The sequence below is a fragment of the Rhinichthys klamathensis genome, unplaced genomic scaffold (genome assembly GCF_029890125.1).
Source record: "Rhinichthys klamathensis goyatoka isolate OS25496 unplaced genomic scaffold, OSU_Roscu_1.1 h1tg000123l_1, whole genome shotgun sequence".
NCBI lineage: Eukaryota > Metazoa > Chordata > Actinopteri > Cypriniformes > Leuciscidae > Rhinichthys > Rhinichthys klamathensis.
The window spans coordinates 6,896,690-6,922,446 of NW_026606660.1; the positions used below are offsets into that span (position 1 = coordinate 6,896,690).

At 37.6% G+C, this 25,757-nt stretch overlaps 2 protein-coding genes across 3 annotated transcripts in view; one reads left to right on the top strand and one right to left on the bottom strand.

Annotated features, from left to right (window-relative positions):
* Positions 1–19,215, top strand: smc6 (structural maintenance of chromosomes 6). Of its 2 annotated transcripts, XM_056255999.1 has the most exons (27): positions 1–96; positions 505–663; positions 3,308–3,425; positions 4,012–4,117; positions 4,194–4,330; positions 4,419–4,480; positions 4,673–4,753; positions 4,860–4,961; positions 5,088–5,207; positions 5,299–5,394; positions 6,944–7,090; positions 8,081–8,169; positions 9,332–9,499; positions 10,451–10,629; positions 10,744–10,945; positions 11,037–11,151; positions 11,931–12,094; positions 12,345–12,480; positions 12,604–12,684; positions 12,775–12,945; positions 13,222–13,359; positions 13,500–13,645; positions 14,781–14,906; positions 15,047–15,152; positions 16,083–16,235; positions 16,337–16,434; positions 18,616–19,215. In XM_056255999.1, the coding sequence occupies exons 1-27, from the start codon at positions 82–84 to the stop codon at positions 18,686–18,688; spliced, it is 3,288 nt and encodes a 1,095-aa protein (XP_056111974.1). In that variant the 5' UTR covers positions 1–81; the 3' UTR covers positions 18,689–19,215. The 2 variants fall into 2 exon arrangements, with proteins under 2 accessions (XP_056111974.1, XP_056111975.1); XM_056256000.1 differs by lacking the exons at positions 5,088–5,207; positions 5,299–5,394.
* Positions 19,095–25,757, bottom strand: part of vsnl1b (visinin-like 1b) — an 11,134-nt gene continuing 4,471 nt past the window's right edge. The window contains exons 3-4 of the mRNA XM_056256004.1: positions 23,952–24,167; positions 19,095–20,825 (exon numbers count right to left, since the gene is read on the bottom strand). Coding sequence (XP_056111979.1) covers positions 20,628–20,825; positions 23,952–24,167 — 414 coding nt within the window. The 3' untranslated portion in view covers positions 19,095–20,627. The remainder of the gene's footprint in view (positions 20,826–23,951; positions 24,168–25,757) is intronic.

Sequence of the window (25,757 nt, forward strand, 5' to 3'; positions counted from 1 at the left end):
TTTTCAGAGGGTGGAGTTTGTTGTAGCTGCGCGCTGTCTAACAACCAGGAAGTCCTCAATAAGACATATTTCACTTTCCAGATGCAAAGGAATGGCGTAAGTACAATATCCATCATTAATTTAATGCCATCCGATATTAAACTGCGTGTACTTATGCGAAAGCGATTTTGATGTGCTGGTCACCTGTTCATCCATGTCAGTTGATTTATGTCATGGTAGTTGTTGTTGTTGGCATGTTTCCAAAGTGCATCTGGTTCCTCTTTGTGTTGCAGTTTCTGTTGTTATTAATGGATTTCAGTGACATTTTAAAATCGTTTCTGACATCAAATATGAACTTCGCTGCTTTTAATATAATGTTTGCATAAAGCTGTGCAGAATTAATGGATAGGTTAAGTGGAGAAAATATTTTTGACAGCACGAATGCTTCCAGATGCATGCTGTTATCTGTGTGTTTCTGTCAAATAGCATATAATAGTACAGTATGTCCCTTTTGCTTTCTTTTAGTTTGGGCATCTTTCTGCCATGAATAAGAGGAAATCTTGTGCTCACAATGTTGTAAAACCCTCTAAGACTACTAGGACAGATGGTAAAACACATGTACAGGATGAGGAGGAGGTTGATGAGGAAGATGGAGTCCAGCAAGATCACTCACTCTCTTCTTCGGTCAGTTTAATTATTTCCTTAACAGAACCTGATAGGGACAATGGTGCATTCATAATGAACATTACTGTGACAGTTCAGGTCCAAATAACATTTATCCAGATGTGTAAAGAGTACCTGAAACCCATTCTTGAGTAAAAGTACAGATAACTTACACTGGAAATGATATTACATTACAAGTTACAAGTCACCCGTTCCAATGTGACTTGAGTAAAAATCTCAGAGTATCTGATTTTTAACAGTACTAAACTATTTGACTCGTTCTGAACGTACAGTAGGCTCACGATGCACGATTTCTCAACACTTGAGAGACCTGCAGTGAAAAACAAGAAACAGTTGCTTTGTGAGGAGAGCAATCACATTGCTAAATTTTCTAAAATCAAACTAAACCTCAAAATTCCAATAAATCAAGGTTGACAGAACAGCCTCAGTTAGTCTCAGGAAAGCTCAAGTGCTCAAAAATGGCTTAAAGGGATAGTTCACCCTATAATTGCAGTGAATGGCCATTTCAAGTCCATAAAAGTCCATCTATCCATCATAAAAGTGCTACACACGGCTCCGGGGGGTTAAAGGGATACTCCACTTTTTTTGGAAATAGGCTTATTTTACAACTCCCCCAGAGTTAAACTGTTGAGTTTTACCGTTTTTGAATCCATTCAGCCGATCTCCGGTTCTGCCGGTACCACTTTTAGCATAGCTTAGCATACATCATTGAAGTGGACAAGACCATTAGCATTTCTCAACAAAAAAAAATGACCAAAGTGTTTAGATATTTTTCCTATTTAAAACTTGACTCTTCTGTAGTTACATCGTGCACTAAGACCGACGGAAAATGTAAAGTTGCGATTTTCTAGGCTGATATGGAGAGGAACTATACTCTCATTCCTGCGTAGTAATCAAGAAACTTTACTGCCGTACCATGAGTGCAGCAGGCGTAATGATATGACGCAGTGCCTGAAAATAGTCCCCAGCTCGGTAACTTCCAACGTGACCGGAACTAAGTGCCTGCGCCTGCTGCACTCATGGTACGGCAGTAAAGTTTCTTGATTACTACGCAGGAATGAGAGTATTGTTCCTAGCCATATCAGCTTAGAAAATCGCAACTTTACATTTTCCGTCGGTCTTAGTGCACGATGTAACTACAGAAGAGTCAAGTTTTAAATAGGAAAAATATCGAAACACTTTGGTCATTTTTTTTGAGAAATGCTAATGGTCTTGTCCACTTCAATGATGTATGCTAAGCTATGCTAAAAGTGGTACCGCCAGAACCGGAGATCGACTGAATGGATTCAAAAACGGTAAAACTCAACAGTTTAACTCTGGGGGAGTTGTAAAATGAGCCTATTTCCAAAAAAAGTGGAGTATCCCTTTAATAAAGGCTTTCTGAAAGCGCAGCGATGCGTTTGTCTGTGTAAGAAAAATATTATAATATTTAACACGTTACAAAGTAAAATTCTAGTTTCCGGCCAAATGGCCATAAAGTAATCTACTTGCGTCTAAAGCGCAACTTGTGTCGTCGGAAGTAGCGTAGTGTGTCGTGGGGTAGCGTAAATATCAGCAGTGCGTCGCATTATTCGCATAGTTGCGGTTTACACTTAAGTGGAATCCGTATGTTAGTTTGGCCGGAAGCTAGTTATTTTACTTTATAAAGTTTTAAATATGGATATTTTTCTTACACAAACACATTGCTTCACTTCAGAAGGCCTTTATTAACCCCCTGGAGCCGTGTGGAGCACTTTTATGATGAAAGGATGCACTTTTATGGACTTCAAAACAGAAACGGCCATTCACTGCCATTATAAAGCTACATTCACTAGCATTGTTGACAAGTTTGGGTGAGTAAGGGCAAAATGCACAAGAGATAGGGTGCTTCTCATTTCTTATTTGTGCATCCTTGCTTCCTTTCCTTGCGTCTTAGCTCCATCTCCTTAGGATGCGAGGGAAGGATACACCTGTGTATCCTCGGTTCTTCGCCTCCTCACGGCGCAGTTAGAGAATTGAGATGTTTTTCTAGAGACCATATTTCTTTGTGTGCCAGTCATCCCTGAACTCATAAAAACCTTATTACCTTTTGTTTTACTTATTTGGAAATGAGACATTTGGACCAGTCACACTGAGACATTTCGAATGATACTAAACATGTATAATACTCGATAATAATCATTCACATTAAACCATTTAGATTCTTGGGTGAGTTTTTGGTGATCTTCGCATGGGGGATGAGTGGGAGAAATGTAGATTAGGATGAGGGAGGTGAGACCTTCGTCTCAATGGTGCACGAGGGGGAGTTCAAAAATGTTACTTTTCCAAGTCACACGGGCTGGAGGACGGAGGAGCAAGGAAACAAGGAAGCATCAATTTGAGTATTGAGAAGCACCCATAGTACCTTCAATGCCCAGTAGATAGGGAAATCACTTCTTTTGTAGCAGAAATAAACTGCTGCAGAAGAAAATAGGTTATGTGCAAAATGTAAGGAGTAATTGCATTACTCATCACAGATGTATTGGAGTAAAGAGTACATATACTTATTCAAAAATGTAGCTCAGTAAAACTACAAAGTAGCCTAAAAGATGCTTAAGTACTGTCTGCAACTGATTACATTTACTTAAATACTTTACGCCACTGCATTTATCTTGTGCTGTTTCAGTGTGCCGGAGACATCGGCGTGATAGAAAGTATCACTTTAAGGAACTTTATGAGCCACCATTCGCTTGGACCTTTCAAATTTGGACCAAATGTCAACTTCATTGTTGGGAACAATGGAAGTGAGAATTTCTTTAATTCAAATTTATATAATATGAATTATTTGAATGTACAATAAAAGTCAAACATTTAGAGACACTGGAAAGCATTTAAAATAAATTGTGCCTATATATGAGATTCCTTTCAAAACTTTTTTTTTAATGGCTGTTATTGGAGCAGATTGTGAAGGAAATGCTTATTTCATAGTTTTGATGACTTGACTTTACTGTTGTCTTAAAATGTGCAAAATACAAAATGATGGGTGGATGTGTCCAGACTTTTGACTGACAGTGTATAAATAAGTGGTTCTCAACCCTTTTAACTCCCAAGTCCCCACTTTGTCCGAGACAATATTCAAAGGCCCTCTTATCTAAGCTGATATGTACCTCTGTTTAATGTTTTGCATATTTATTTTAAGTGTTTTTTAGCATTTTAATTACGATTTTTATATAACTAAATTTAAATAATTTTAAGACTATTTTTTAAGAGTGGGTGCTGCCCCTTAGTTGAGAACCACTGGTATAAATGTCTCAAAAACATGAAAGTATTAACAGTGTTGTTACTCAAAAATCACTCTTTCCTCAATGTATTTTGTGATGCTACTCTAAGCTGGGAAAAGTGCCATTCTGACAGCACTTATAGTGGGTCTTGGTGGAAAAGCAACTACAACCAATAGAGGAACATCTTTGAAGGGCTTTGTTAAATATGGAGAGAGGTTAGTATATTTTAGAAGGAAAGCAGCACTAATATATCTGTATATTATAAAATAACATTGATCCTTTTGTTTACAGTTCTGCAGACATTAAAGTGAAATTAAAAAACAGAGGAAATGACCCTTATAAAGGTGACATTTATGGAGACAGCATCTGCATTGAGCATCGGATCTCAAGTGATGGTTGCAGGACTTGTAAAATCAAGAGTAAAATGGGTAATAGGATGACTTCTGTCGACAGGTTTTATCAGAAACAGGGCTTCCTCTCTGTTCACACATATATTGAGATTTGCTCTATTTTTAGGGCATGTCATTTCCACAAAGAAGGAGGAGTTAACTGCTATACTGGATCATTTTGGCATCCAGGTACTTTTTGTACAAACTCAGCTCGCATATAGTGCAATTTTATAAAAGATTTCTTGTTCTTTTACCTTAGACATTTTGGCACAGGTCTACATCAGTCAATTTCGTTAATAATCTAGTTGTTGTAATAATTTTGTTGTTTAAAGCAAAGCACACAAATCTGTAATGTCTTTATTTCTGTATGTCATATTACAGGTTGACAATCCTGTGTCAGTCCTTAATCAAGAAATGAGTAAACAGTTCCTGCATTCAAAAAGCGAAGCGGACAAGTACAAGGTGATTTATTTTTCATATATCTCACCAGTATTTAAAGCAGTGATACACGCTTAACTACTTTCATCTTTTTTACATCTATTAAACATCTTCTTTTTTTTTTCTGAAGTTTTTCATGAAAGCAACTCTTCTGGAGCAAATGAAAAGAGACTACATTCACATCAAGCAGACTAAAGCCTTGACACGTGACCAGGTGGAAAGACAAGAGGAAGTGAGGCTTTACTCATTATATGTTAATTCATTAGTCATGTATCACTCGTAGTGTTTCTCACACTTATCCACCCACAATGCACCACTGTGGTAACATCACACATATGTCATATCTCTATATTTTTAGTGTCTCAAAGATCTCAGGCAGTTGTTCTTGCAAAAGAAAGAAAGATATGAACGCTTGTCGTCGCTCGACGATATGAGACAGACTCTAGAGGAGCTGAAAAAGAAGATGGCGTGGTGTTTGGTGCGTTATTTTAGTGTATCTTACTGAAGTGTGAAAATTTCTCTGTTAGAGAGTCTCTGTTAAACAGTGTGTGTCTGTTTGTTGGTTATAGGTGAGGGAGAAGGAGAGACAAGTTGAACAGCTGGAGGAACAAATTGAAAAAGAAGAGTCTGATTGTAAAAATGAAGAAAAGCTGCAGCTCTGTCAGGTTTGTGTGATTAGTTGTAATGATTTGGGTTTGTTTTATAGTTTTTAGTACCAGTTAAACGTCATTGTCAAAGGTGAAGTGTTTGTTACATCTTGCATATATTTATATATACAAAAAAAAACTACTTGTCATGTTTCTGCCTTCTTGTCCTTGATTTTCGCTAGTCTTGAGGCTGGATCATGACAGACCCATGTTTTGTGTGCAAGCACATGGCCTTTTGTTTGGGCCATGTGCTTGTGTTGTCTCGTTACTTAACCCCGCCCCCTTGTTATCCTCGTCTTGTCATTATTATCTAGTCAGCATCACCTGTTCTCTTCATTAGTTTCTCCCTATTTTATCCCCTTGTGTTTGCTGTCCTGTGTCGGTTCATTGTGATTCCTACCTGAGTGTTGTCTTACCTTGTGAGTATCCTGTCAAGACTATTTGTCTAGAGAGAATACTGAATCTTTATTTGCTGTTTGTTTATCGTCTAGTTATTTGTCAGGTCATAGTCTAGTTCAGTCCCTCCTTACCCTGTCCATGTTTTGCCCCCTTGTGGGTTTTGTTTTTCCTGTTTTTGTCCATAAATAAACTGTCAAGCATCCTGTCTGCGCTTGGGTTCATCTTCAAGATCATAACACTACTGACACCAAACGGTAGTGTGTGTATAATATACTGTATATATGTGTGTGTGTGTCTGTGTGTGTGTGTGTATATATATATATATATATATATATATATAAGTTTGATTCAGCAAGGACACCACCAATTGATCAAAAGTGACCGCAAAGACATTTATAATGTTACAAAAGATTTCTATTTCAAATAAATTTCTATTCATCAAGAAATCTGTCACGGTTTTCTCAAAAACATTAATCAGCACAACTGTCTTCAACATTGATAATAATTAGAAATATTTATTGAGCAGCAAATCAGCATACTGCATTTAGAATGATTTCTGAAGGATCATGTGACAATGAAAACTGTAGTAATGATGCTGAAAATTCAGCTTTGCATCACATTACATTTAAAAATATATTCCAATAGAAAAAAGTTTTAAATTGTAATAAAAATTATTAGGGTTGTCAAACAATTAATTGCGATTAATCGCATCCAAAATAAAAGTTTGTGTTTACATAATATATGTGTGTGTACTGTGTATAATTATTTTTAATACATAAATACCCACACATGCATGAGTATTTAAGAAATATTTGCATGTATATACTGTATATAGACTGAATTTAGCCTATATATATATTTTATATAAATATAAACATTTTATATATAAATAACAAATTTTTCTTAAATATATACATGTGTGCATTTATATACAAAATAATTATACACAATATACACACATATATTATGTAAACAAACTTTTATTTTGGATGCGATTAATCGTTTGACAGCCCTAAAAATTATTAGTTTTTTCTGTATATTTGATCCCATAAATGCAGTCTTGGTGAACATAAAATACTTAATTCAGAAATATTAACAAATCTTACCATCCCCAAACATTAGTAGTCATTTTTTTTAAAAAATTTGTAAAAGTCTTTTTGCTTTTCAGAACAAAGTTTCCACTGCTGAGAAGAGATTACAGGACATCCAGTTGAAGCTTTGCACGCTTCGAGAAGAGCAGGAACAATTGGCAGAGGAGAGCCATAAAATGAAGGAGGAAATTAAAGTCAAAACAAAAGCACAGAAAAATCAGGAGGTGAGTTGTCTTTGTTTTCTCTTTCTGTTTGTTATTGCTTCTTCCAACAAAATCGTAAATTGACACATGCTCACATGTATATTTTAATATCTCAAGCTAAATAATACCTGCCTTTTGTTTTGATGAAGACTTGCATCTCTCCACAGTTAGATGAAGCATTTAACATACTGTAACAACTGAGCAACTTTGCCTGTTTGTAGTATTTAGTTATTCTTAAAGGAATATTTCACCCAAAAATGAAAATTGTTCCTTTTGGCATTGTTCTGTGGAACACAAACAATGTTTTAAAGAGTGTTTGTGCTTTTTTTTTGCCCATGCGGTGAAAGCGTAAAGTGACAAGAGGCTGTCAATAGTTGTACATCACCGCACCATAGGCCCCTCCCACTGGCATTCGGTCGCTTAATAGCTGACATTTGCCTACACTGGATGTGAGCGTCGCGTCAAAAGCAAATAGTGCCGTTTTTAATCACTGATGCTTTCTAAACTGGATACAGAATACAGATGCGTGGTCAGTTTCCGACATGATGCACGCATTTGAGTCTGTCGACAACAGGACAAATGGAAGAGGGAAAGAACGTTAGCTGTGACGCGTTCAGAGCATTTTGTTTTGTAAACGAGCCCAAGGCACAGTGTAAATGGAGAGTTTGCAAAGAAACTTTTAAAATAATTAAAAGATCCTTGACATGACCTCTTTAAATAATGGCAAATGACTAAAAATATTGCTCAACACATATGGACTACTTTTATGCAGTTTGTTTGTCAGCTCAAGTCATTCGCTTTCTTTCTGAATGGAAAAGAGCAATGTGAACCATCTCATTTTGTGTTGAAAAAGAAGTACTATGGGTTTGGAAAGATCTGATGCAGAGTATATGATTATACGGTTTTAATTTCTGGGTGAAATATAACTTTAAGTTAGCTGCTTGCTTTAAGCAGAGTCCTTGTTGATTTCTGAAGAGTTTGTATAGGTTTTTTAGATTGCCAGTTTTTCAGGTGGTTTACTTCCGCGCTGAGAATAAATTGAAACAATTAGAAAAGGAGCAATGCCTTCTTCAGGAGAGAATTCACAAAATAAGTCATGGGTGAGTCCATTTGTTGAGGGAACACCTCTAATTTTAGGCTTTCTGTTTTTCAAATTTTATGACAGTATGTTTCATGTCATACTGTATGTTCTATTCTTAGGGCGTTTTCACATCTATCTCATTTGAAGAGTTTGGTTAAGAACCGGTTGCTTTTTCTTCCTTAGTTCGGTTCGTTTAGGCATATATGAACTCGGATCCGCACCAAAGCAATCACTTAGGCGGTCTCGGTCCAATTGAAAGCGAACTCTGGGGTGGTTCGGTTGAGGTGAGAAAGCAATCCGACCCAACGGACCAACAAACCAAGCGGTATCACAATTCATAATAGGAAATGTGGTATATGAAAATCAGCATTGTAATTCATCTGAAAGGATTAGCCAATTAGTGCCAAGCACCACCCACTGCCTGTTGATTGGCATTTGTGAAATTTAATAATAATAATTCATTACATTTATATAGCGCTTTTCTTGGCACTCAAAGCGCTTTACATAGAAGGGGGAATTTTCTCAACCACCACCAATGTGCAGCATCAGCTGGATGATGCGACGGCAGCCATATTGTGCCAGAACGCCCAACACACACCAGCTTACTGGTGGAGAGGAGACATAGACAATAAACAATTTCCTCTATTATTATGAAAAAAATCTTTGGGAAAATCTTGCTTTGGAAATACATGATTCGTCAAATAGGCTTCATTTGTAAATTCAGCATATTATTATGAAATTTAATACAGTAATAGTGTGTGAAAGAGGATATTGTGAAATATATAAAACAATAAATGTTGTTTTTTTCATGGAATTTTACAAAATAAATCGCCTACATTAATAATTAATTAAATTGATTATTTCAGAATAAACTGGTGCGTTTAATTGTTGTTTTATAGAATTTTTATTTAGTGAATTATTTCATTTTGAGTAAATTTGGTCCTCCATAACACGTGGCATGGTACACTTTGAAATGTAGCCTTGTGAAAAGCGAATCGAACCAAGAAGAAAATGCTACATTGTTAACAAATTAAGTCCCTGTTTCGGGAACAAAGCAAGCGATCTACAGGTCTGAAAACGCCCTTAGTTGTCATTTGTTCTACAGTATCTACAGGTTTCAAATGAACATGTAGTTAAAGTAATAAACTAATTTGACAATGCTGTCAATGTCACGTTTTTACCAGTGGCAGAAGAAGTCATGAGACTGAGCACGCACAGCATCTAAAAAAAATATCTGCCTTCAAAACACAACTGGAAAAGCTTGAGACAGAGTCCAGCGCTCTGAATCAAGAGATTAAGGACAAACAACAAGCTCTGTTTAAAGGAAGAGAGGAATATGATAAACTGAGGTAAAGTCTGGCAACTTTATTATTTATGGGGCTTGTGCCTTTAATTGACTGAACAGTGAGGAGGAGGACAGGAATATGGTGGGACACAAGGCATGTTTAAACCTGCTTTGCCATAAACACAATGGCTTTAATGCGTCACGTGAACCGCTGCAGTACAGCTTCCACAAAGTCTTAAAATGTACCTAAAATGTAAAAAAAGGCGCCATCTTTTGTGATTTAAACAATATTTTATATTGTAAAAACATTCTTAGTTGCAAAAACATCTTCCAAAAGAAGTAACAATAAAAGTAAAATGTAGTGAAGTCTGTCAAATTATGAATTTTTTGCATTTGTGTAAAAATGTGTGACCCTTTTAAAGACAGAACCGCCTTTACTTGCCCTAGTGAAAAAAAAGATGTATTTGAAATACATTTATATTCTACTAAGTATTCTACAAAAACATTAACATACTGTATGTATGTACTTAATTTAAATACCCTACAATCAAACTTTTGGCATAATAAATTGAAATACTTAAAGTCTGCTAAATTGGAACAACTTAATGCACTTTAGTTATCCAGAAATAGTGCCGAAGTCCAACTAAAGATAGACTTAAGTATATTTGATTGTGCTAAAATGAAACTATTGCAAATATACTTTAGGTGCACTTTAAATATATTGCATTTAAAGAGTGATATTATCCTTACTAATAGTGATATTAAAACAAATTTTAGGCTTAATATGCTTTGTGCAGTAAAGAGGTCCTCCAAATAAAGTTTGATTATAATATTAATATCAGTAAGTTGTTTTAAGCGATATGTTCGTAAATATGTTAATGTATTTGTAGTATACTTAGTATGAAGTAAATGGATTTTAAATACATTTTGGTATAGTTTTTTTTCACTACGGTGATCCTTATTTCTTGCAGCATTTTGATATATTACAGCATTGGAGTTTTTCTTATTTTTTTAGCATGGAGGAAAAAAACATCCAGGTCTCTCTGGAGTTCAAACTGAAGAGAAAAAAGCAGCTAATGGCCAGCAGATCCAACAGACTGAAACGGTTTGGTGATCACATGCCAGAATTGTTGGAGTTAATCGACAAAGCCTTCGCTCAGGGGCGATTCGTCAAGAAACCTGTGGGACCAATAGGTGAGAGGCACGCCGAATCTTCAGATTATTCACTGAAATCTTAAACCCAAAACAGGTCAATCACCTTTGTTGTTGAATTTACCATTAATAAAATGTTTTTTTCTTCTTCGCCAGGTGCGTGCATCAGCCTAAAGGATCCCAGTTTAGCCGTGGCTGTGGAGAGTTGCTTACTAGGTTTCATCAAAACCTTTTGCTGTGACAATTACAGGGACGAAAAAGTCCTGCAAGGACTGATGTCATCATATTTCCCAAATGGCAGTAGGCCTCAGATAATCGTGTGCCCATTCACAGACCGTGTTTATAACGTTCAAGGCCGGTAAGAAATTTGTGTCCAGAAATGGGAGTTTCTGGAGACCGAGGTCTTATGTATGTACGGTAATTATGATTGTTCTATGTTTTCTTGTCAGTGGAGTCCATCATCCTGAGTTTCCATCAGTGCTGGACTGCCTCAATGCCGAGAACCCAGTGATAATAAACTGCCTCATTGATATGAGGGGCATTGAGTGCATTCTGGTTATCAAAGTAAGTCGACTTCAAATGTTTTTATGCAAAACCATGCTTTTTTTTTTCATTGCAGATTTATAATAATAATAAAAATATATATGTATACTGTATCTTATGCTCACCAAGGCTGCATTTATTTAATAAAATATACAGTAAAAACATTTCTATCAAAGGTGGAGGGTTTTAGACGAACTCTGAAAGCACGCTGCAAACTGCTATAGTGAATGATAACCAGCCATTTAAATGTTGAGCAAACAAGCTCATTGGCTGCAGATGTGACACGAACCAATCAGCTTGTGCCAATTAGTTAATGATGCAAATACCATCAGCTTGCTTTAGGGACCCATCAGCCTGCGGCATCTAGAGTTTCATGACAGAACTATGTATTAATATTGTGAAATATTATTACAATGGAAAAATAATTGTTTTCTATTTTAATACATTTCAAAACGTCATTTATTCCTGTGGTGACAAAGCTGAATTTTCAGCATCATTACTCCAGTCTTCAGTGTCACATGATCCGTCATAAATCATTCTAATATGCTGATTTAGTGCTCAATTATTCTCAATGATTATTGATAATATTGATATTCAAATTGTAGTAATATTTCACAGTATTACTGTTTTTACTGTATTTTTCTTCAAATAAATGCAGCCTTGGTGAATGTACTGTAAGACTTCTTTTTAAAACAATAAAACTTTTGACCGTGTGTGTATTATATATTTTGTTATATTTATTTATTTATTTTTATGTTTGTTTTTTGTTACTGATTTGAGACCCTGTTTTTTCTAAAAAGGACCATGCTCGTGCAAGGAAAGTAATGCAGGGTTCGACGCCGCCGAGGAATTGCCGTGAAGCCTTCACTGCAGGTGGTGATCATGTGTACTACAATCGGTCTTACACCCCTAACAACGAAGTACTGGTCAAATATCTTGGTGGTGACCCAGAAGCAGAAATACGGCAAGTGCAATCTTCATAAATATAATAATCTTTCATCAAGTCGTTTGACTCTAATTGTACCTGTTTTATGCAAAATAACTTGCAATACACCTTTTTTTTTTTTGCTCATGCCACAGTGATGATAGTTCATGCAAACTCTTATGGGGTTTGAAGCTGCATTTTTTTTCTTTGTTTACTAGCTCAGATCATGCATTACAGATTTAAGGCAAATTATGCTTGAATATATTTGTTCTCCTCTATTGATTCACAGTCTAGTGGAGTCAGAGCTGGAGAACAATCAGGCTCAGCTTTTACGGTTCCAGCTTCACTTGAGCTCTGTGAAGGAGGACATTCAGTTCATGGAGGAGAAGCTGCGTAGTGTCATCAGGGCCTGCAAAAAAAATCAGGTACTGAACTGCACAGGCTACACCATTATGCCATCCAAATTCACTTCTTTTGTTATTCCATGTCCAAACATACCTGCATAATTGATGCTGGCTTTATTTGCACCTTTATTTTTCCATTTTTAGCAATGCATAAATGAGGTTAAAGCTTCTATAACAGAACTTGAGAACATTGAAGAGGCACAGGCTGAGGACATCAGCTCCCTGGTGAGATGTCTATGAATATTTTCCAGGCTAAAAAAAATCATTTTTATCATTTCATGGCACACAATAATATGTGCTTCGTCAAATGTACAGGAAGAAGATGCACAAGAGAATGAGCAGAAGATCGAATCAGAGAGGAAAAATGTGAAAGAGGCTCGAGACGAATTAAAGAATCATGAGAAAGGGCTCATGAATATTAATCAGAAATATAAAGATGTGAAAAATAAAATGGAGCAACTGTCAGATGAGACAGAACAACTGAAGGTGAGAGACAGCATTGGGTGATCGGTGGACATCGCAACACTTAACTTAAATATTATATAATTAAATATTTCATTGAAGAATTGATTTTGATGTGACAAATATTGTTTCCTTGCTACTATTGGTGGTATCACTAAAACTACTACCGCTGGGTTCTTACAGTCATTAAAAACTCTTTTGATTTGAATTATTTCTGACTCTTGCATTAAAACCCCCAAGTGTCTTGTGCTAAAAATAAAAAATTAAGTGATTAATGAAAGATGTATTTTTCTTGAATAGGAGGAGCAAGTGAAGGCAGAGACTGTGTGCAGTAAACTCGATCAAACCATGAAGGTCTTGGAGAAGAAACTCGAGGATCATCAGGCCAATATTCAGGCCATGAGAGATGAGGTGTCAATCAGAGAGGAAGAAACACTGGTATTCACTGCTTTTTTCCCTACCATATAATATAATATACAAAATTCTCTGCTATAAGAAAATGTACATATTGTTCATCCAAACAGCAGTACAGTGACATATTGGACTTGTTAATTCTCTGGAAATTGTTTGTTGTGTAGGACTGTGAAGCCAAAGCCAAAGAGATCTGTCCTGTGCGACAGCAGGTAGATCAGAGTGCCAGAAGTATTGATGTTGAGATCACACGCCTGCGACAAAAAATCACTACGCAAGAGAGCAGCCACGGTGACAAGGAACAAGTGATCCGGTATGCAAGGCAGCGGTTAATAGGATGTTCCATTGTTCCAGGTTCAATATAAATTAAAGGGGACCTATTATGCCCTTTTTCAAAGTCTTGATTTTGTTTTTAAGGTCTACTAGAATAGGTTTTCATGCTTAATGTTTAAAAAACACATTCGTTTTCACATATTTTACATTATTGCAGCACCTCTCGGGTGTGTATCCCGTACAACGACGTAACTCACTGCTTAACTACCATAGTACGATGCATCGTTGAAGAAATCTACTAGCTAGTCACGACTGTTTCCCAAAACCATACTGTCGCAAAGTGGTCGTTTAACCACGTTGGTTAATGATGTCACGCACGTGGTGGAGTAATAACTTCTTTTTCTAATGAATCTGTTTGAGATCGCATTAATGTTTTGCTATACAATTTTACGGACATGGCATCTGAGGACTATTTCTCATTTTTCTCTGTTATTTTGCTTTATTTCTAGATTCAATCATAGGCTCTTCCGTTCGCACATGCGCAGTCTTCAAAAATGACGCTTTAAATCTCTTGACAAACTAAAAGACGTGAATGAATGTATGTATTCTAAATGAAAGATACAGATTCGACTGAATGTCAGCTTGCTTATTTTGCTCAAGATAAGGATTTATTGAGTCCACATATCATGCAAACAAGAAACTATACTTCTATCCACAGCTCGAGAGCTGTCGTTCCAAACACACAACTTTGCGATACTGTTTGCGAATGTTCGTTGGAACTATGGTTTCGGGAAACACCGACTCGTTGAACTATGCTGATAACGGTGGAACTAATGATATAGAGAATAACTCTTTGGAGCGACTTTGTGCTTTGGAACTTTGCAGAGCTTTTTCATACTCAACATTACACACTAAAGAAAGTTGAAAATGTAAAAAAAAAAGCATAATAGGCCCTCTTTAAGACATTTTCGCCCCATTCCAGTTTTTCTAATAATTTTTTTTTTTTTTTACTGTGGTTATGTTAACACACTTACAATGGAAATAAATCATGTCAGCGTTTATAAGAATATACTGTATGTGAGCCTGTATTTTTTCTTTCAATTGATTTAACTTTTTTTTTTTTTTTATCAAATCTGTAATAAATTATTTACAAATATATATATTTTTTTTTTCAGAGAGTACGCAGAAGCTCACAGTAATTACAAAAGCAAATCCAGCCAGCTGAGGGATCTCAGGAAGTTTATTGATCGTCTCGACAACATCATGATTGACCGTCAGGACCGATACAAATCACTGCGACGGTAACTTACTTAGGCTCCAACTGTGACTGTGACTCCAACTGTGACTTAACAGTGTTATGTTTGGACTTCTGTCCTTTATGTTTGCAGGCTTGTACACAATAGTAGTTTGTATCTGTTTGAATTGTGTGTTGTTTTGTCAGGTCACTCTCTGTGAGGTGCAAGCTGTACTTCAACAACTTCATGATGCAGCTGCACTGCTGTGGCTCGATGATATTTGACCACATCACTGAAACCCTGTCCATTTCAGTAAGTTACATTTTCCCATCTTGCTTGTTTTACTCAAATGCTTGACTGTTTCAAATGAATCTTTCTCAACTAATTGGATGAATCTCTTGAAAACGTGTCAATGATCATGTTTTTTTTTCAAGTTTTGCATTGTAACATTATTTCCATGGATATTAAGTTATATGGAAAATTCTTGGTACTGCTGTATAGTGTAATGCATCCAGATGTTTTACTTCCGAGTTTTTCTATATATTCTCATTACTGAAAAAAAAAACATTTTATTTTTTGGTTTTATAAATTAAAATCAGCATAAATTAAATGGAGTAAAACAAATACTAAAATGATGAGTAAATAAATACTTGACAATATTTTCACAACACTGTAGAGAATGCTTTTTCTGCATCACAGAGATACGTTAAATGTTTTGACAGAAGTCTCTTATGCTTATCAAGGCTGCATTTATTGATTAAAAATACAGTAAAACTGTGATATTATGAAATATCTTTACAATTTAAAATAACTGTCTTCTATTGTAATGTATTAATGTAAATTATTCCTGTGATGGCAAAGCTGAATTTTCAGCATCATTACAGCATCATCCAGTATTCAGTGTCACATGATCCATCCTAATATGCTGATTTGCTGCTCAATAAATATTTATTATTACCAATGTTGAAAACTGTTGTGCTGCTTCATGTTTTTATAGAAAACTGTGATGCATTTTTCTTTTTCAGGATTCTTGAATAGAAAGTTAAAAGAACAGAATTTATTTGAAAAAATAAATTGTTTGTAACATTGTCTTTACTGTCTTTGATCATTTTAATGCATCCTTGCTCTTTCTTTAAAAAAATAATCTTACTGACCTCAAACTGGTATGTAATGGTAGTAACCTAACCCTGAATGGTAGTATCTGGGTTCTTTTGTCATGTTTGTTAAATTGGTTTTGCCCAGGTGAAACCCCCAGGTCAGGAAAGAAACAACGTCAGTGACATGCGTTCCCTCTCGGGAGGAGAGCGCTCTTTCTCCACTGTCTGTTTCATTCTGGCACTCTGGGAAATCACTGAGTCACCCTTCCGGTGTCTTGACGAGTTTGATGTGTACATGGTACGTGCCTATATAATGACTTTGAGGACATGTGTCATGTGTTGAACATTAGTATTTCATAAATAAAGGAAGGTTTAATAAAGCTCTTTTGTGTTTTCAAGGACATGCACAATCGCAGCATTTCAATGAACATGCTTGTGGCGCTTTCAGAACGTCAACATCTGCGGCAGTTCATCTTCATCACCCCTCAGTCCACCAGGTAGAAAAATAAAAGTTTTAATGAAGTCCTCAGACTGTTATAAGGTTAATCTCACTGAAACGTCTCTGATTGATATCTCACCCCAAAATCAAAACAAAGAATTAAGATATGTATATTAAGATTTTTCATTAACAAAAATGTTCTCTAGCCACATTTTAAAAAGAGCAAACAGCATTAATAAATTAATTTCTGCTTTAAAAAAAAATAATTTAAATAATTCCCGCCTAAGGCATACGTAAAAAAAAGGTGCAAGGCCTGGTTGAGTTAGTTAGTAGTGTGTTGAAACGCGCGGCTATGGTAAGGGGGGTGACATTTCCAAAACACGCCTAAAGTGGTTGACCAATTACAACACACTGGTCCAACCGACCAATCAGAGCACATTGCGCTTTTCGGAAGGAGGGGCTTCATAGAGACTTGAAATTATCAGGGCTTCGTTTCACGAAAGAATCGTGGGCTAAGTTGATTGTAGAAACCATTGGTGGCAAGGGTTTTACAATCTTTGGGAAAAAACAGTTACTGACAGACTAAGAAGTGAGGTGCTGCAACAATGTCAAATATGTGAAAAAAAAAGTGTTTTTTAAACATTCAAGCATGAAAACCTATTATAGTAGACCCCAAAAACACAAGCCCCCAAAGACCACAATCTTTGCTTAAAGCAGGTTTCTTGACTACTTGCTGAACTAGTGCTTGCTTAAATCATTTGCAGACTTTAGTTAATCAAATGCGTAATTGTAAACTGAGCAAATAACAAGCCAAAAGCATATTATTCCTGTAATGAGAACATTTTCTTTGAAATGCCGATTGTCGCCCAGGGTCTCATTTGTTAAGATGCTCATAATGTGTTGCATTCAAAGTCATTTTGAGATCCAAAACACTGCCTGTCCAGGCAGCACTGAATTCTAAAGATGATATAATGTTATTATATTATACACTCACCTAAAGGATTATTATGAACACCATACTAATACTGTGTTTGACCCCCTTTCGCCTTCAGAACTGCCTTAATTCTACGTGGCATTGATTCAACAAGGTGCTGAAACCATTCTTTAGAAATGTTGGCCCATATTGATAGGATAGCATCTTGCAGTTGATGGAGATTTGTGGGATGCACATCCAGGGCACGAAGCTCCCGTTCCACCACATCCCAAAGATGCTTTATTGGGTTGAGATCTGGTGACTGTGGGGGCCATTTTAGTACAGTGAACTCATTGTCATGTTCAAGAAACCAATTTGAAATGATTCAAGCTTTGTGACATGGTGCATTATCCTGCTGGAAGTAGTCATCAGAGGATGGGTACATGGTGGCCATAAAGGGATGGACATGGTCAGAAACAATGCTCAGGTAGGTTGGGCATTTAAACGATGCCCAATTGGCACTAAGTGCCTAAAGTGTGCCAAGAAAACATCCCCCACACCATTACACCACCACCACCAGCCTGCACAGTGGTAACAAGGCATGATGGATCCATGTTCTCATTCTGTTTACGCCAAATTCTGACTCTAACATCTGAATGTCTCAACAGAAATCGAGACTCATCAGACCAGGCAACATTTTTCCAGTCTTTAACTGTCCAATTTTGGTGAGCTCTTGCAAATTGTAGCCTCTTTTTCCGATTTGTAGTGGAGATGAGTGGTACCCGGTGGGGTCTTCTGCTGTTGTAGCCCATCCGCCTCAAGGTTGTGCGTGTTGTGGTTTCACAAATGCTTTGCTGCATACCTCGGTTGTAACGAGTGGTTATTTCAGTCAAAGTTGCTCTTCTATCAGCTTGAATCAGTCGGCCCATTCTCCTCTGACCTCTAGCATCAACAAGGCATTTTCGCCCACAGGACTGCCGCATACTGGATGTTTTGTAAACCCTAGAAATGGTTGTGCGTGAAAATCCCAGTAACTGAGCAGATTGTGAAATACTCAGACCGGCCCGTCTGGCACCAACAACCATGCCACGCTCAAAATTGCTTAAATCGCCTTTCTTTCCCATTCTGACATTCAGTTTGGAGTTCAGGAGATTGTCTTGACCAGGACCACACCCCTAAATGCATTGAAGCAACTGCCATGTGATTGCTTGATTAGATAATTGCATTAATGAGAAATTGAACAGGTGTTCCTAATAATCCTTTAGGTGAGTGTATATAAAAACTTATTATATATAAATATTAATGTTTTTTTGCATTATCTTTCAGCCATCTGCCTAAAAGTGCCAATATTACAATCCACCAGCTTCAGGATCCAGAGAAAGTAGCAGAGGAGGAGTGAGATGTGCGATAGGCATGGACATTGCCTGGAGAGACTGTACTTAAAGTTTGCTAAGTTTATATGCCATGCCTGTACAGTTTGTTATGCATTTGCTTTTATTTATTTTTAAAGAACATTTTATGGTTCTAGTTCCTTTGCAAAGGACGTTTTAAAATTGCAAAGCGTTTACCTAATGTGTGATTGTGAACAGTCAGTTCGGTCGTCTTAAATCCTTCAGAGTATTTCGTGATCATCTGGTTCTTTGGGAAATGAAAAAAGGAGGTTCAGTTTTTGTTAGCACCTGTTCATGACGGTTTGAGTATGTTTACAGCTAGTATTTGTCAGTTTAAACCAGCATCCTCTGTAATAAACCACAATGCTTTTCCTAGTTATTTCATTTGTGGTCACACACGACTAAGCACCTGCATTCTGAAAACAACCCATAGATAGTTTATTGATTTTAATCACAATGTCGTCAGTGCAACTGTTACATACCGAGTTTAAGACATGCCACAAATAAAACACAAACCTCATATTACACAATTAAATGACTGCTTGAATTTGGCTTTACCGTATTAGGTACAAATATTTACAGGGCAAAGATATACACTATTTATTGGGCATTTGCATTTTACAAAGATCTCTCTATTCTCCGTCAAAGGTATTGACGCCATCCTGAGTGTCACAGGAGGTGAAAGGGTGTTTTTTGCGGCTTGCAAAAAATCTGGGATGCCATATATTTATGTAATTCTCCAGAGAACATAAAATATGGAGGATACAAAATTTTGAGAGTAAATTAGAAAGGGTACTGTGTAGCTAAAATCATAATTTGAAATGTTGAGAACTCGAGTAGAAATATTGTTTTACAAACAAAAAAAAACGGTCCAATAAAAATGCAGCACACTAAGATAAAATGTGTACCAAACCCATTCTGGATAAGGTTTTGTTGTAATACTAGGGGAAGTGGATCTATTACTAAACGCCCTCCAGGGAAAATTCACTTGAAATGTTATATTGCCCGTTCTGTTTTATTACTGAAAACAATTTCACAGGCAACCATTCATGCATATGCAATGAGACTGCGCAAAGTAAAAAAAAGAGCATAACGCAATAAGAGCGATGTTAGTGGTCGTTTAATGTTTGAAAAAGAAGCGTTTGTTTTATACTGGTTATTAGGTCCTTGAGTCAGTGCAAAATATGGTGAAACCACCAGAAGCCAATGGCAGATGCAAATAATGCAAAATTTCAACAAAGATGAAGGCAGGGCTGGAACGTGTGTCTTACTGAAAGCTTTTACAACACAAATGGTTAGTCTTTTAAGAGGAAACATGCACCCAAGGGAGGACATCTAATGGATAGATGAGTAACAAATGTAAATCTCACACATTAGTATTGTTATTGACACTATCGTTTATATAAGGCCTCCCTTGTATTATTTGTCAAGGTTGCCAAAATGAAGAGATTAGGTTTTACACTTAGGACATGCATGCAAATAACTTACATTTATATTCTCAAGTACAAGCACGTTTGGAAGGAGGGCTGCATAAACCTCTACACCCTCCTTAATTTCGAGTATTGATGTTCAACACTGATTTCATCGTAACATTTAGTGTGACATTTCGATTTCGGTAAACCAAATTACTGTGTGAAATACAGCAGTAAACGTAGTGTGTGTGATAGGAAGTATTGCAGCTAGAAATGAAATACGGCGGAGCACTTCACTGACGATGAATGCGTGAAAACAACTGGACTTGTCTGATTTAAACGTCTCACATTGTTGCATGTTCGAAATTAAACGGATATACTCTAAACTCTTTAGCATTTAACATTCTCATGCATACTAGTTGTTCAATCACAAGAAGAAAGTTCATTTAAAAGTAGTCCAAACATGTTACTCTTGTGGAAATGAGAGTGGAAACGTATAACTCGTTCAGTCCGGAGCATGCTAGCATGCGCAGCCTCACTTCTGCATGTCGCACTGCAAGAGCAGTACGATGGATGGGTCGCTCTTGGCGGCTTCTTTGAACTCATCTAGTGAGATCTGGTCGTCGTTGTTTTTATCCATCTTGCTAAAGATCCGATCCACTCTTTGCTCTGGTGTCAGACCGTCCTCGTTCATCTTCATCATTATCACGGTTCCCACCATTTTATAAATAGCCTTCACACAGAGGGGAGAAAAGACTCAGGTTTAATGGCATGAGAAGGCTTTAAGATTCCGATATACACATCAGAGCATCATTCTTAAAAAGTTGAAGTGTGTGATTTCTGTGCTACTGGCATCACCAAACATATTAGGTAGTGTTTATGACGCCAGGTGCTTTCAAGTCACTTTCGTCAGAGCAAGATGGTGGTGTACCTTCTCTTAATTAACTACACAAAAATTCAGCAAGTTTCACTTTCGAAGTGGAACTTCAACACTGTGTCTTGGATTGACGCTATGGGGAGCGCCGGTGTCTGAAGAACGTGACAAGCAAGCCAACGACAGTCCATGACGCAAATAACGGAACACCAGTGAGTATTAGAGGGTGCCTATAATACACTTCATCAGCTTTTTTTGTCTTCAGGAGCCGCTTGTTTGTATGGGCATGTAAGATAAACACTGTTGGAGGAAACTGGATGCGCTCATTATGATGCATTCACGGTAAGAAGCTCTGTTCCTGTTTGATTCTCTCCCGAAGGATAGGAATCCAGCGTTTACACAAGCGTTTTCGGCCCTCGATGGAGCTGGACGCACTCAGTTATGCATTCACGGTAAGAGGTTCTGTTCTCGCTTGATTCTCAATAGATTGATAGGAATTTAGTGTTTGTGTTAGTGTTCGGCTCTAGGGGGAGTTGAATGCATTCTTTGGTCTACCCACACTTGACTCTCTCTTGGTGGATCAGAGTCGAGCGTCTACACCTCGCTTGGCCAAGGCGGCAGGACAGGATAGATCGCAGGGAATGTAGGCGAAGCATGGGAGGAGTCTTACAGGAAGTATTTCCCTTTTTGGGCTTTTAATGTCGGCTCTGTTGCTTTCATGTCAGTTCAGGAGGCCACTCTGTGGCCGCTTCTGACCTGAATGATTAATGTGTCATGTGCATGTGACATATGCCCCAATTGAAGAGTTGTTTTTCGAGATATCTCTCTCCTGGTGCTGCATCCTCTTTGAAGGCTCCTGCCTTGCCAGTGGAGCGAGTGTATTTGCCTCTTAAGGAAGGTGAATGCACTCACTGTGATAAGCCACAGTGAGGCCCCCATTTCTGATAAAGCATTGTGGGGTCACAGGTGGGCAGAGAAGAAGCAGAAGTTATCTAATTGGCTCGTCTCCTCTGCTTACCAACTTGTGGCTCATTGCAAAGCAAATACAGAAGCAAGACAGGCCTGTCGTGGCCCCGACACCATGAATTCCACTCAGCAGTGCTGCTGGAAGGTTGCTTACGCTGAGGCTGGGGTCTGCCTTCATGGACCTAAACCACAGAGCATGGACTAATGCTAAAAGTGTGAGTTGCAAAAAAGTTGTTACGCTATCTTATCTGGTCTAGAGTACTGCTGGGGTTCAGCATGCTCCTCTGGACCCTCTGTCCAGGGTCAGATTGAAAGAATGTAAAGGACCTCGTTATACAGACTCTACATTATCATTCATGGCCCCCCAAGGTGAGAGTGGCGTTGATCTGTGGTTGTGGGCATAGGTTTATTGTCTCTGGCATCTCTCTTGGTCCACTCTAATATCCTGAAGTATCTTTTTCCAGGGTTAAACTATATTCTCCTATGTACTATGTTAGTTACATGTTACAACTAACCCCTATATTAGGGTCTAAAGTAGAATTGTACATTCCCTTATAAATGGTTGCTTGGGATACCCCTTCAGGGTCGATGCAGGGTGAACAGAGTTATATAAGGCAGTATAGATTCCCTCTACTTCGTTTACCTCCCCTCCCAACTACTGTTGGATCTTGAAGAAGGGATGTATGCTCCCTTTCGGATGGGTGTTTTAACGGGCTCTCTAGTATGACCCAAGTTCAAAGAACCTGACAAGGTAGTTTGCCTGATAAAGAGCATTCCCTTGTTATTTTGCACTCAAGTGAATTGAGTCTTTTATAGATCCTGGAAAAGTACCCTAATTATTCCAGGGCATTTAACTAGAGCTGGAGCTCCCCTGTGGTTTTTACTAGGGGTTGAGTTTGATGACAATAATCTTTGGCAACTATATTTTGCCACTCTCATATTTGCATCCCTTTGGATGAAAATTTTCATTGTATTCCCCCTGGAATTAGTGGTAATATCCAAGGTTGTACTTGAAAATATTCTTCCTTTGGCGGATACTCCCTAAGGGCTGTGTCAAGGCAAAGAAGCTGACATAGTTGAGCCATTTATTCCTTAGAGCTCTGCTCTTGGCTGATGACTGCCCTGCTAGGGAGGGAGGAAGTTTGTAAAGGCCAGGACTTCCCTTGTTATAAGAGCATAGAAGCTTGCGTATTTTTCTATTATTTGAAGATAGTGGCTCAGGGACTGGTACCACTTGACAATCTATATGAGTCTATATGGGCTCTTGATTGACGCTCTGATTCCGGCTAAGTAATCCGTAGAGTCAGCTTATGCTATGCCCTTTATGTTTTTGCATATTCACAACTTAATAAGACAAGCATTCCTTCAGCATGGTGTAGTGGGTATTTGTACCTCATTGCGTCAATCCAAGATGCACTGTTGAAGATCCACTTCAAAAGGGAACGTCTCAGGTTATGACTGTAACCATGGTTCCCTGAGAAGGGGAACGGGACACTGTATCTTGTTGCCATGTCTTAGGCCTGCCTGCGTATCTCCTTCAGACAAAAGAGTTGATGACGTGTATTACAGGCACCCTCTTTTATTCACGGGTGCTCCGCTAGTGACATCGAGTGTTGTCTGCCAGTAAAATTGGCGTGTTTATCACACGTGCTACAGACACCGGTCACGTTGAGTTCCCCTCAGCGTCAACCCAAGACACAGTGTCTTGTTCCCCTTCTCAGGGAACCATGGTTACAGTCGTAACCTGAGACATTTTTTAACTCTACTTCTAGAAAATGAAGAACAAAGAATGTGCATCAGGTGTGTTTTGCTTTGTATGTTTTTTAATTCTTTTAGGAAGCCAATGTAAATCTTGTTACATTTTATATAATATATAATATAATATTTTGTGCTTTTTGTTGGGTGTTTTTTTGTTGTTGACAGTACTGTTTTGAACAAAACAAATTGTGGAAAATGCTCATTTAAACACAGGTTCATCCAGTGGCATTCATTTCATGCAAATAAACCAATTTTTGGTACCTCTATAATCTCCAGCATCTCAACTCGAGTGATCTTGCCATCTCCATCCAGGTCATACATGTTGAAAGCCCAGTTGAGCTTTTGCTCAAAGCTTCCCCGTGATGTGATGGACAGGGCGCAGATGAACTCTCTGAAATCGATAGTGCCGTCACTATTCTTATCAAAGGTCCTGAATGCATGCTGCGCAAACTTCGATGCGTCACCATAAGGAAAGAACTGCAAGGGAAAAAAAAAAGATTTTAGTCCGTTGATTGGTTTGGCAATTTGGTTGATTGTTGTGATATGTTAAAAGAATTGTTCACCCAAAACTGCATGAAGAATTTTTGACGGTATATCTCTATATTTCATAGTGACAAAAGCACAACATTTAGCACTATATTCCAAGTCTTCTGAAGTCATATAATAGCTTTGTTTGTGTTAGAGTCAAATTTAGTTTAATTATTCACCGAAAATCTTCCTCTCTGCTGCAGTCAAAGGGCCAGATTTACTAAACAGGGTAGATTAGCATGAGAGCACAATTCCATAAAAGCGCAGATGGGAGTGTAAAGTTTTTCATGTGATCTACTGACGATGCGCAAATGAAAGAACACAGACGCAGCCGGATCATTTCCTACCAAGAGTCAATGCAAATTAGCGCAATCTACCAAGAGCAGTGCAAATTAACGCCTGGTTTAAGACATGCTTTTTTGTGCGTTAAATAATGGCTCAAAAACCAGTAAACTGACTAGCGCAAACCTTAGTAAATCACCTTGCATGATTGATTTAAATACTCTCCTCCCATAAATTTTGCACCTGAAAGGGAAACTCCTACAAATGCATATGCAATAAGATAAGCCACAAAAATAACCCTGTCCAGGCCTTTTCAGCACAAATTTTTCACTGCTTGTCTTTAGGAAATCCTGACCAAAAGAGAGTTTGCTCTGGCACAAGCTGTTAGTATATCTGGCCCAAAGAGTATTAGTGAATATTCACCTACATTTTAGTCACAAAGCTCTCATGTGTCTTTAGATGCCTTGGGATACTTAATATCACATTTCAACATTCACATCCAACTACTCTCATGGTGCTTTTCTCTCTTTTTGGAGCTTGCTAGATGTGTCACTATGACTTTTCATTGTATAAAATGTTCTGCTTAACGTCTGTCCACATACAGCTTTGGATTGACGTGAATAATGACAGCAGTTTTATTTTTTGAGTGAACTGTTCCTTTAAGAGGGATTTGTGTATGTTTATTGATTTTCATGTCTGATTTTTCTATAGCAGCCACAGCAGGTTCTGTTCTTTGCTTCAGGTCCATTCCATGGCAATTCATTAAAAAATAACTGGCCACCGCGCAACAGGTAGAATGTGAGTCCTCACATCTCACAATATCACAGTTGTTCCATGAATAAAATTTCACAGACTGCAGCTTTGATGGTAGTTTGTGCTTAACTCTACTGTCTTCAGTTAAACATACTATGACAGTCACTCTTTTTTGTTAGCTTTCTCCTTTTTCCTGACCTTTTTTTTTAAATCCAACAATACATATATATATATATATATATATACATATCAGATAAAACCAACACACCTCTCTTAAACATGAATTATGATTTGAGGAACCATGTCTTGAGCGCAAACGATGCTGGAAGAGTTAACTCCCCAATTTTATAGGGATAATTCATCCCAAAATAAACATTCTGTAATAATTTACTCGACCACATGCTGGTTCCAAACCTGTATGACTTTCTTTCTTCACCAGAACACAAAAGGCAATAATTTAAAGAACGTTGGGAAATTGGGAAGAATTGCAGCCCATTTTATATG

Bases quoted from the DNA above. Each gene is read 5' to 3' on its own strand.
- smc6 (XM_056255999.1), top strand. The intron at 4,118-4,193 runs GTTAGTATATTT...TTTTGTTTACAG, and splicing joins TTTGTTAAATATGGAGAGAG to TTCTGCAGACATTAAAGTGA. The intron at 11,152-11,930 runs GTAAGTCGACTT...TTTTCTAAAAAG, and splicing joins AGTGCATTCTGGTTATCAAA to GACCATGCTCGTGCAAGGAA.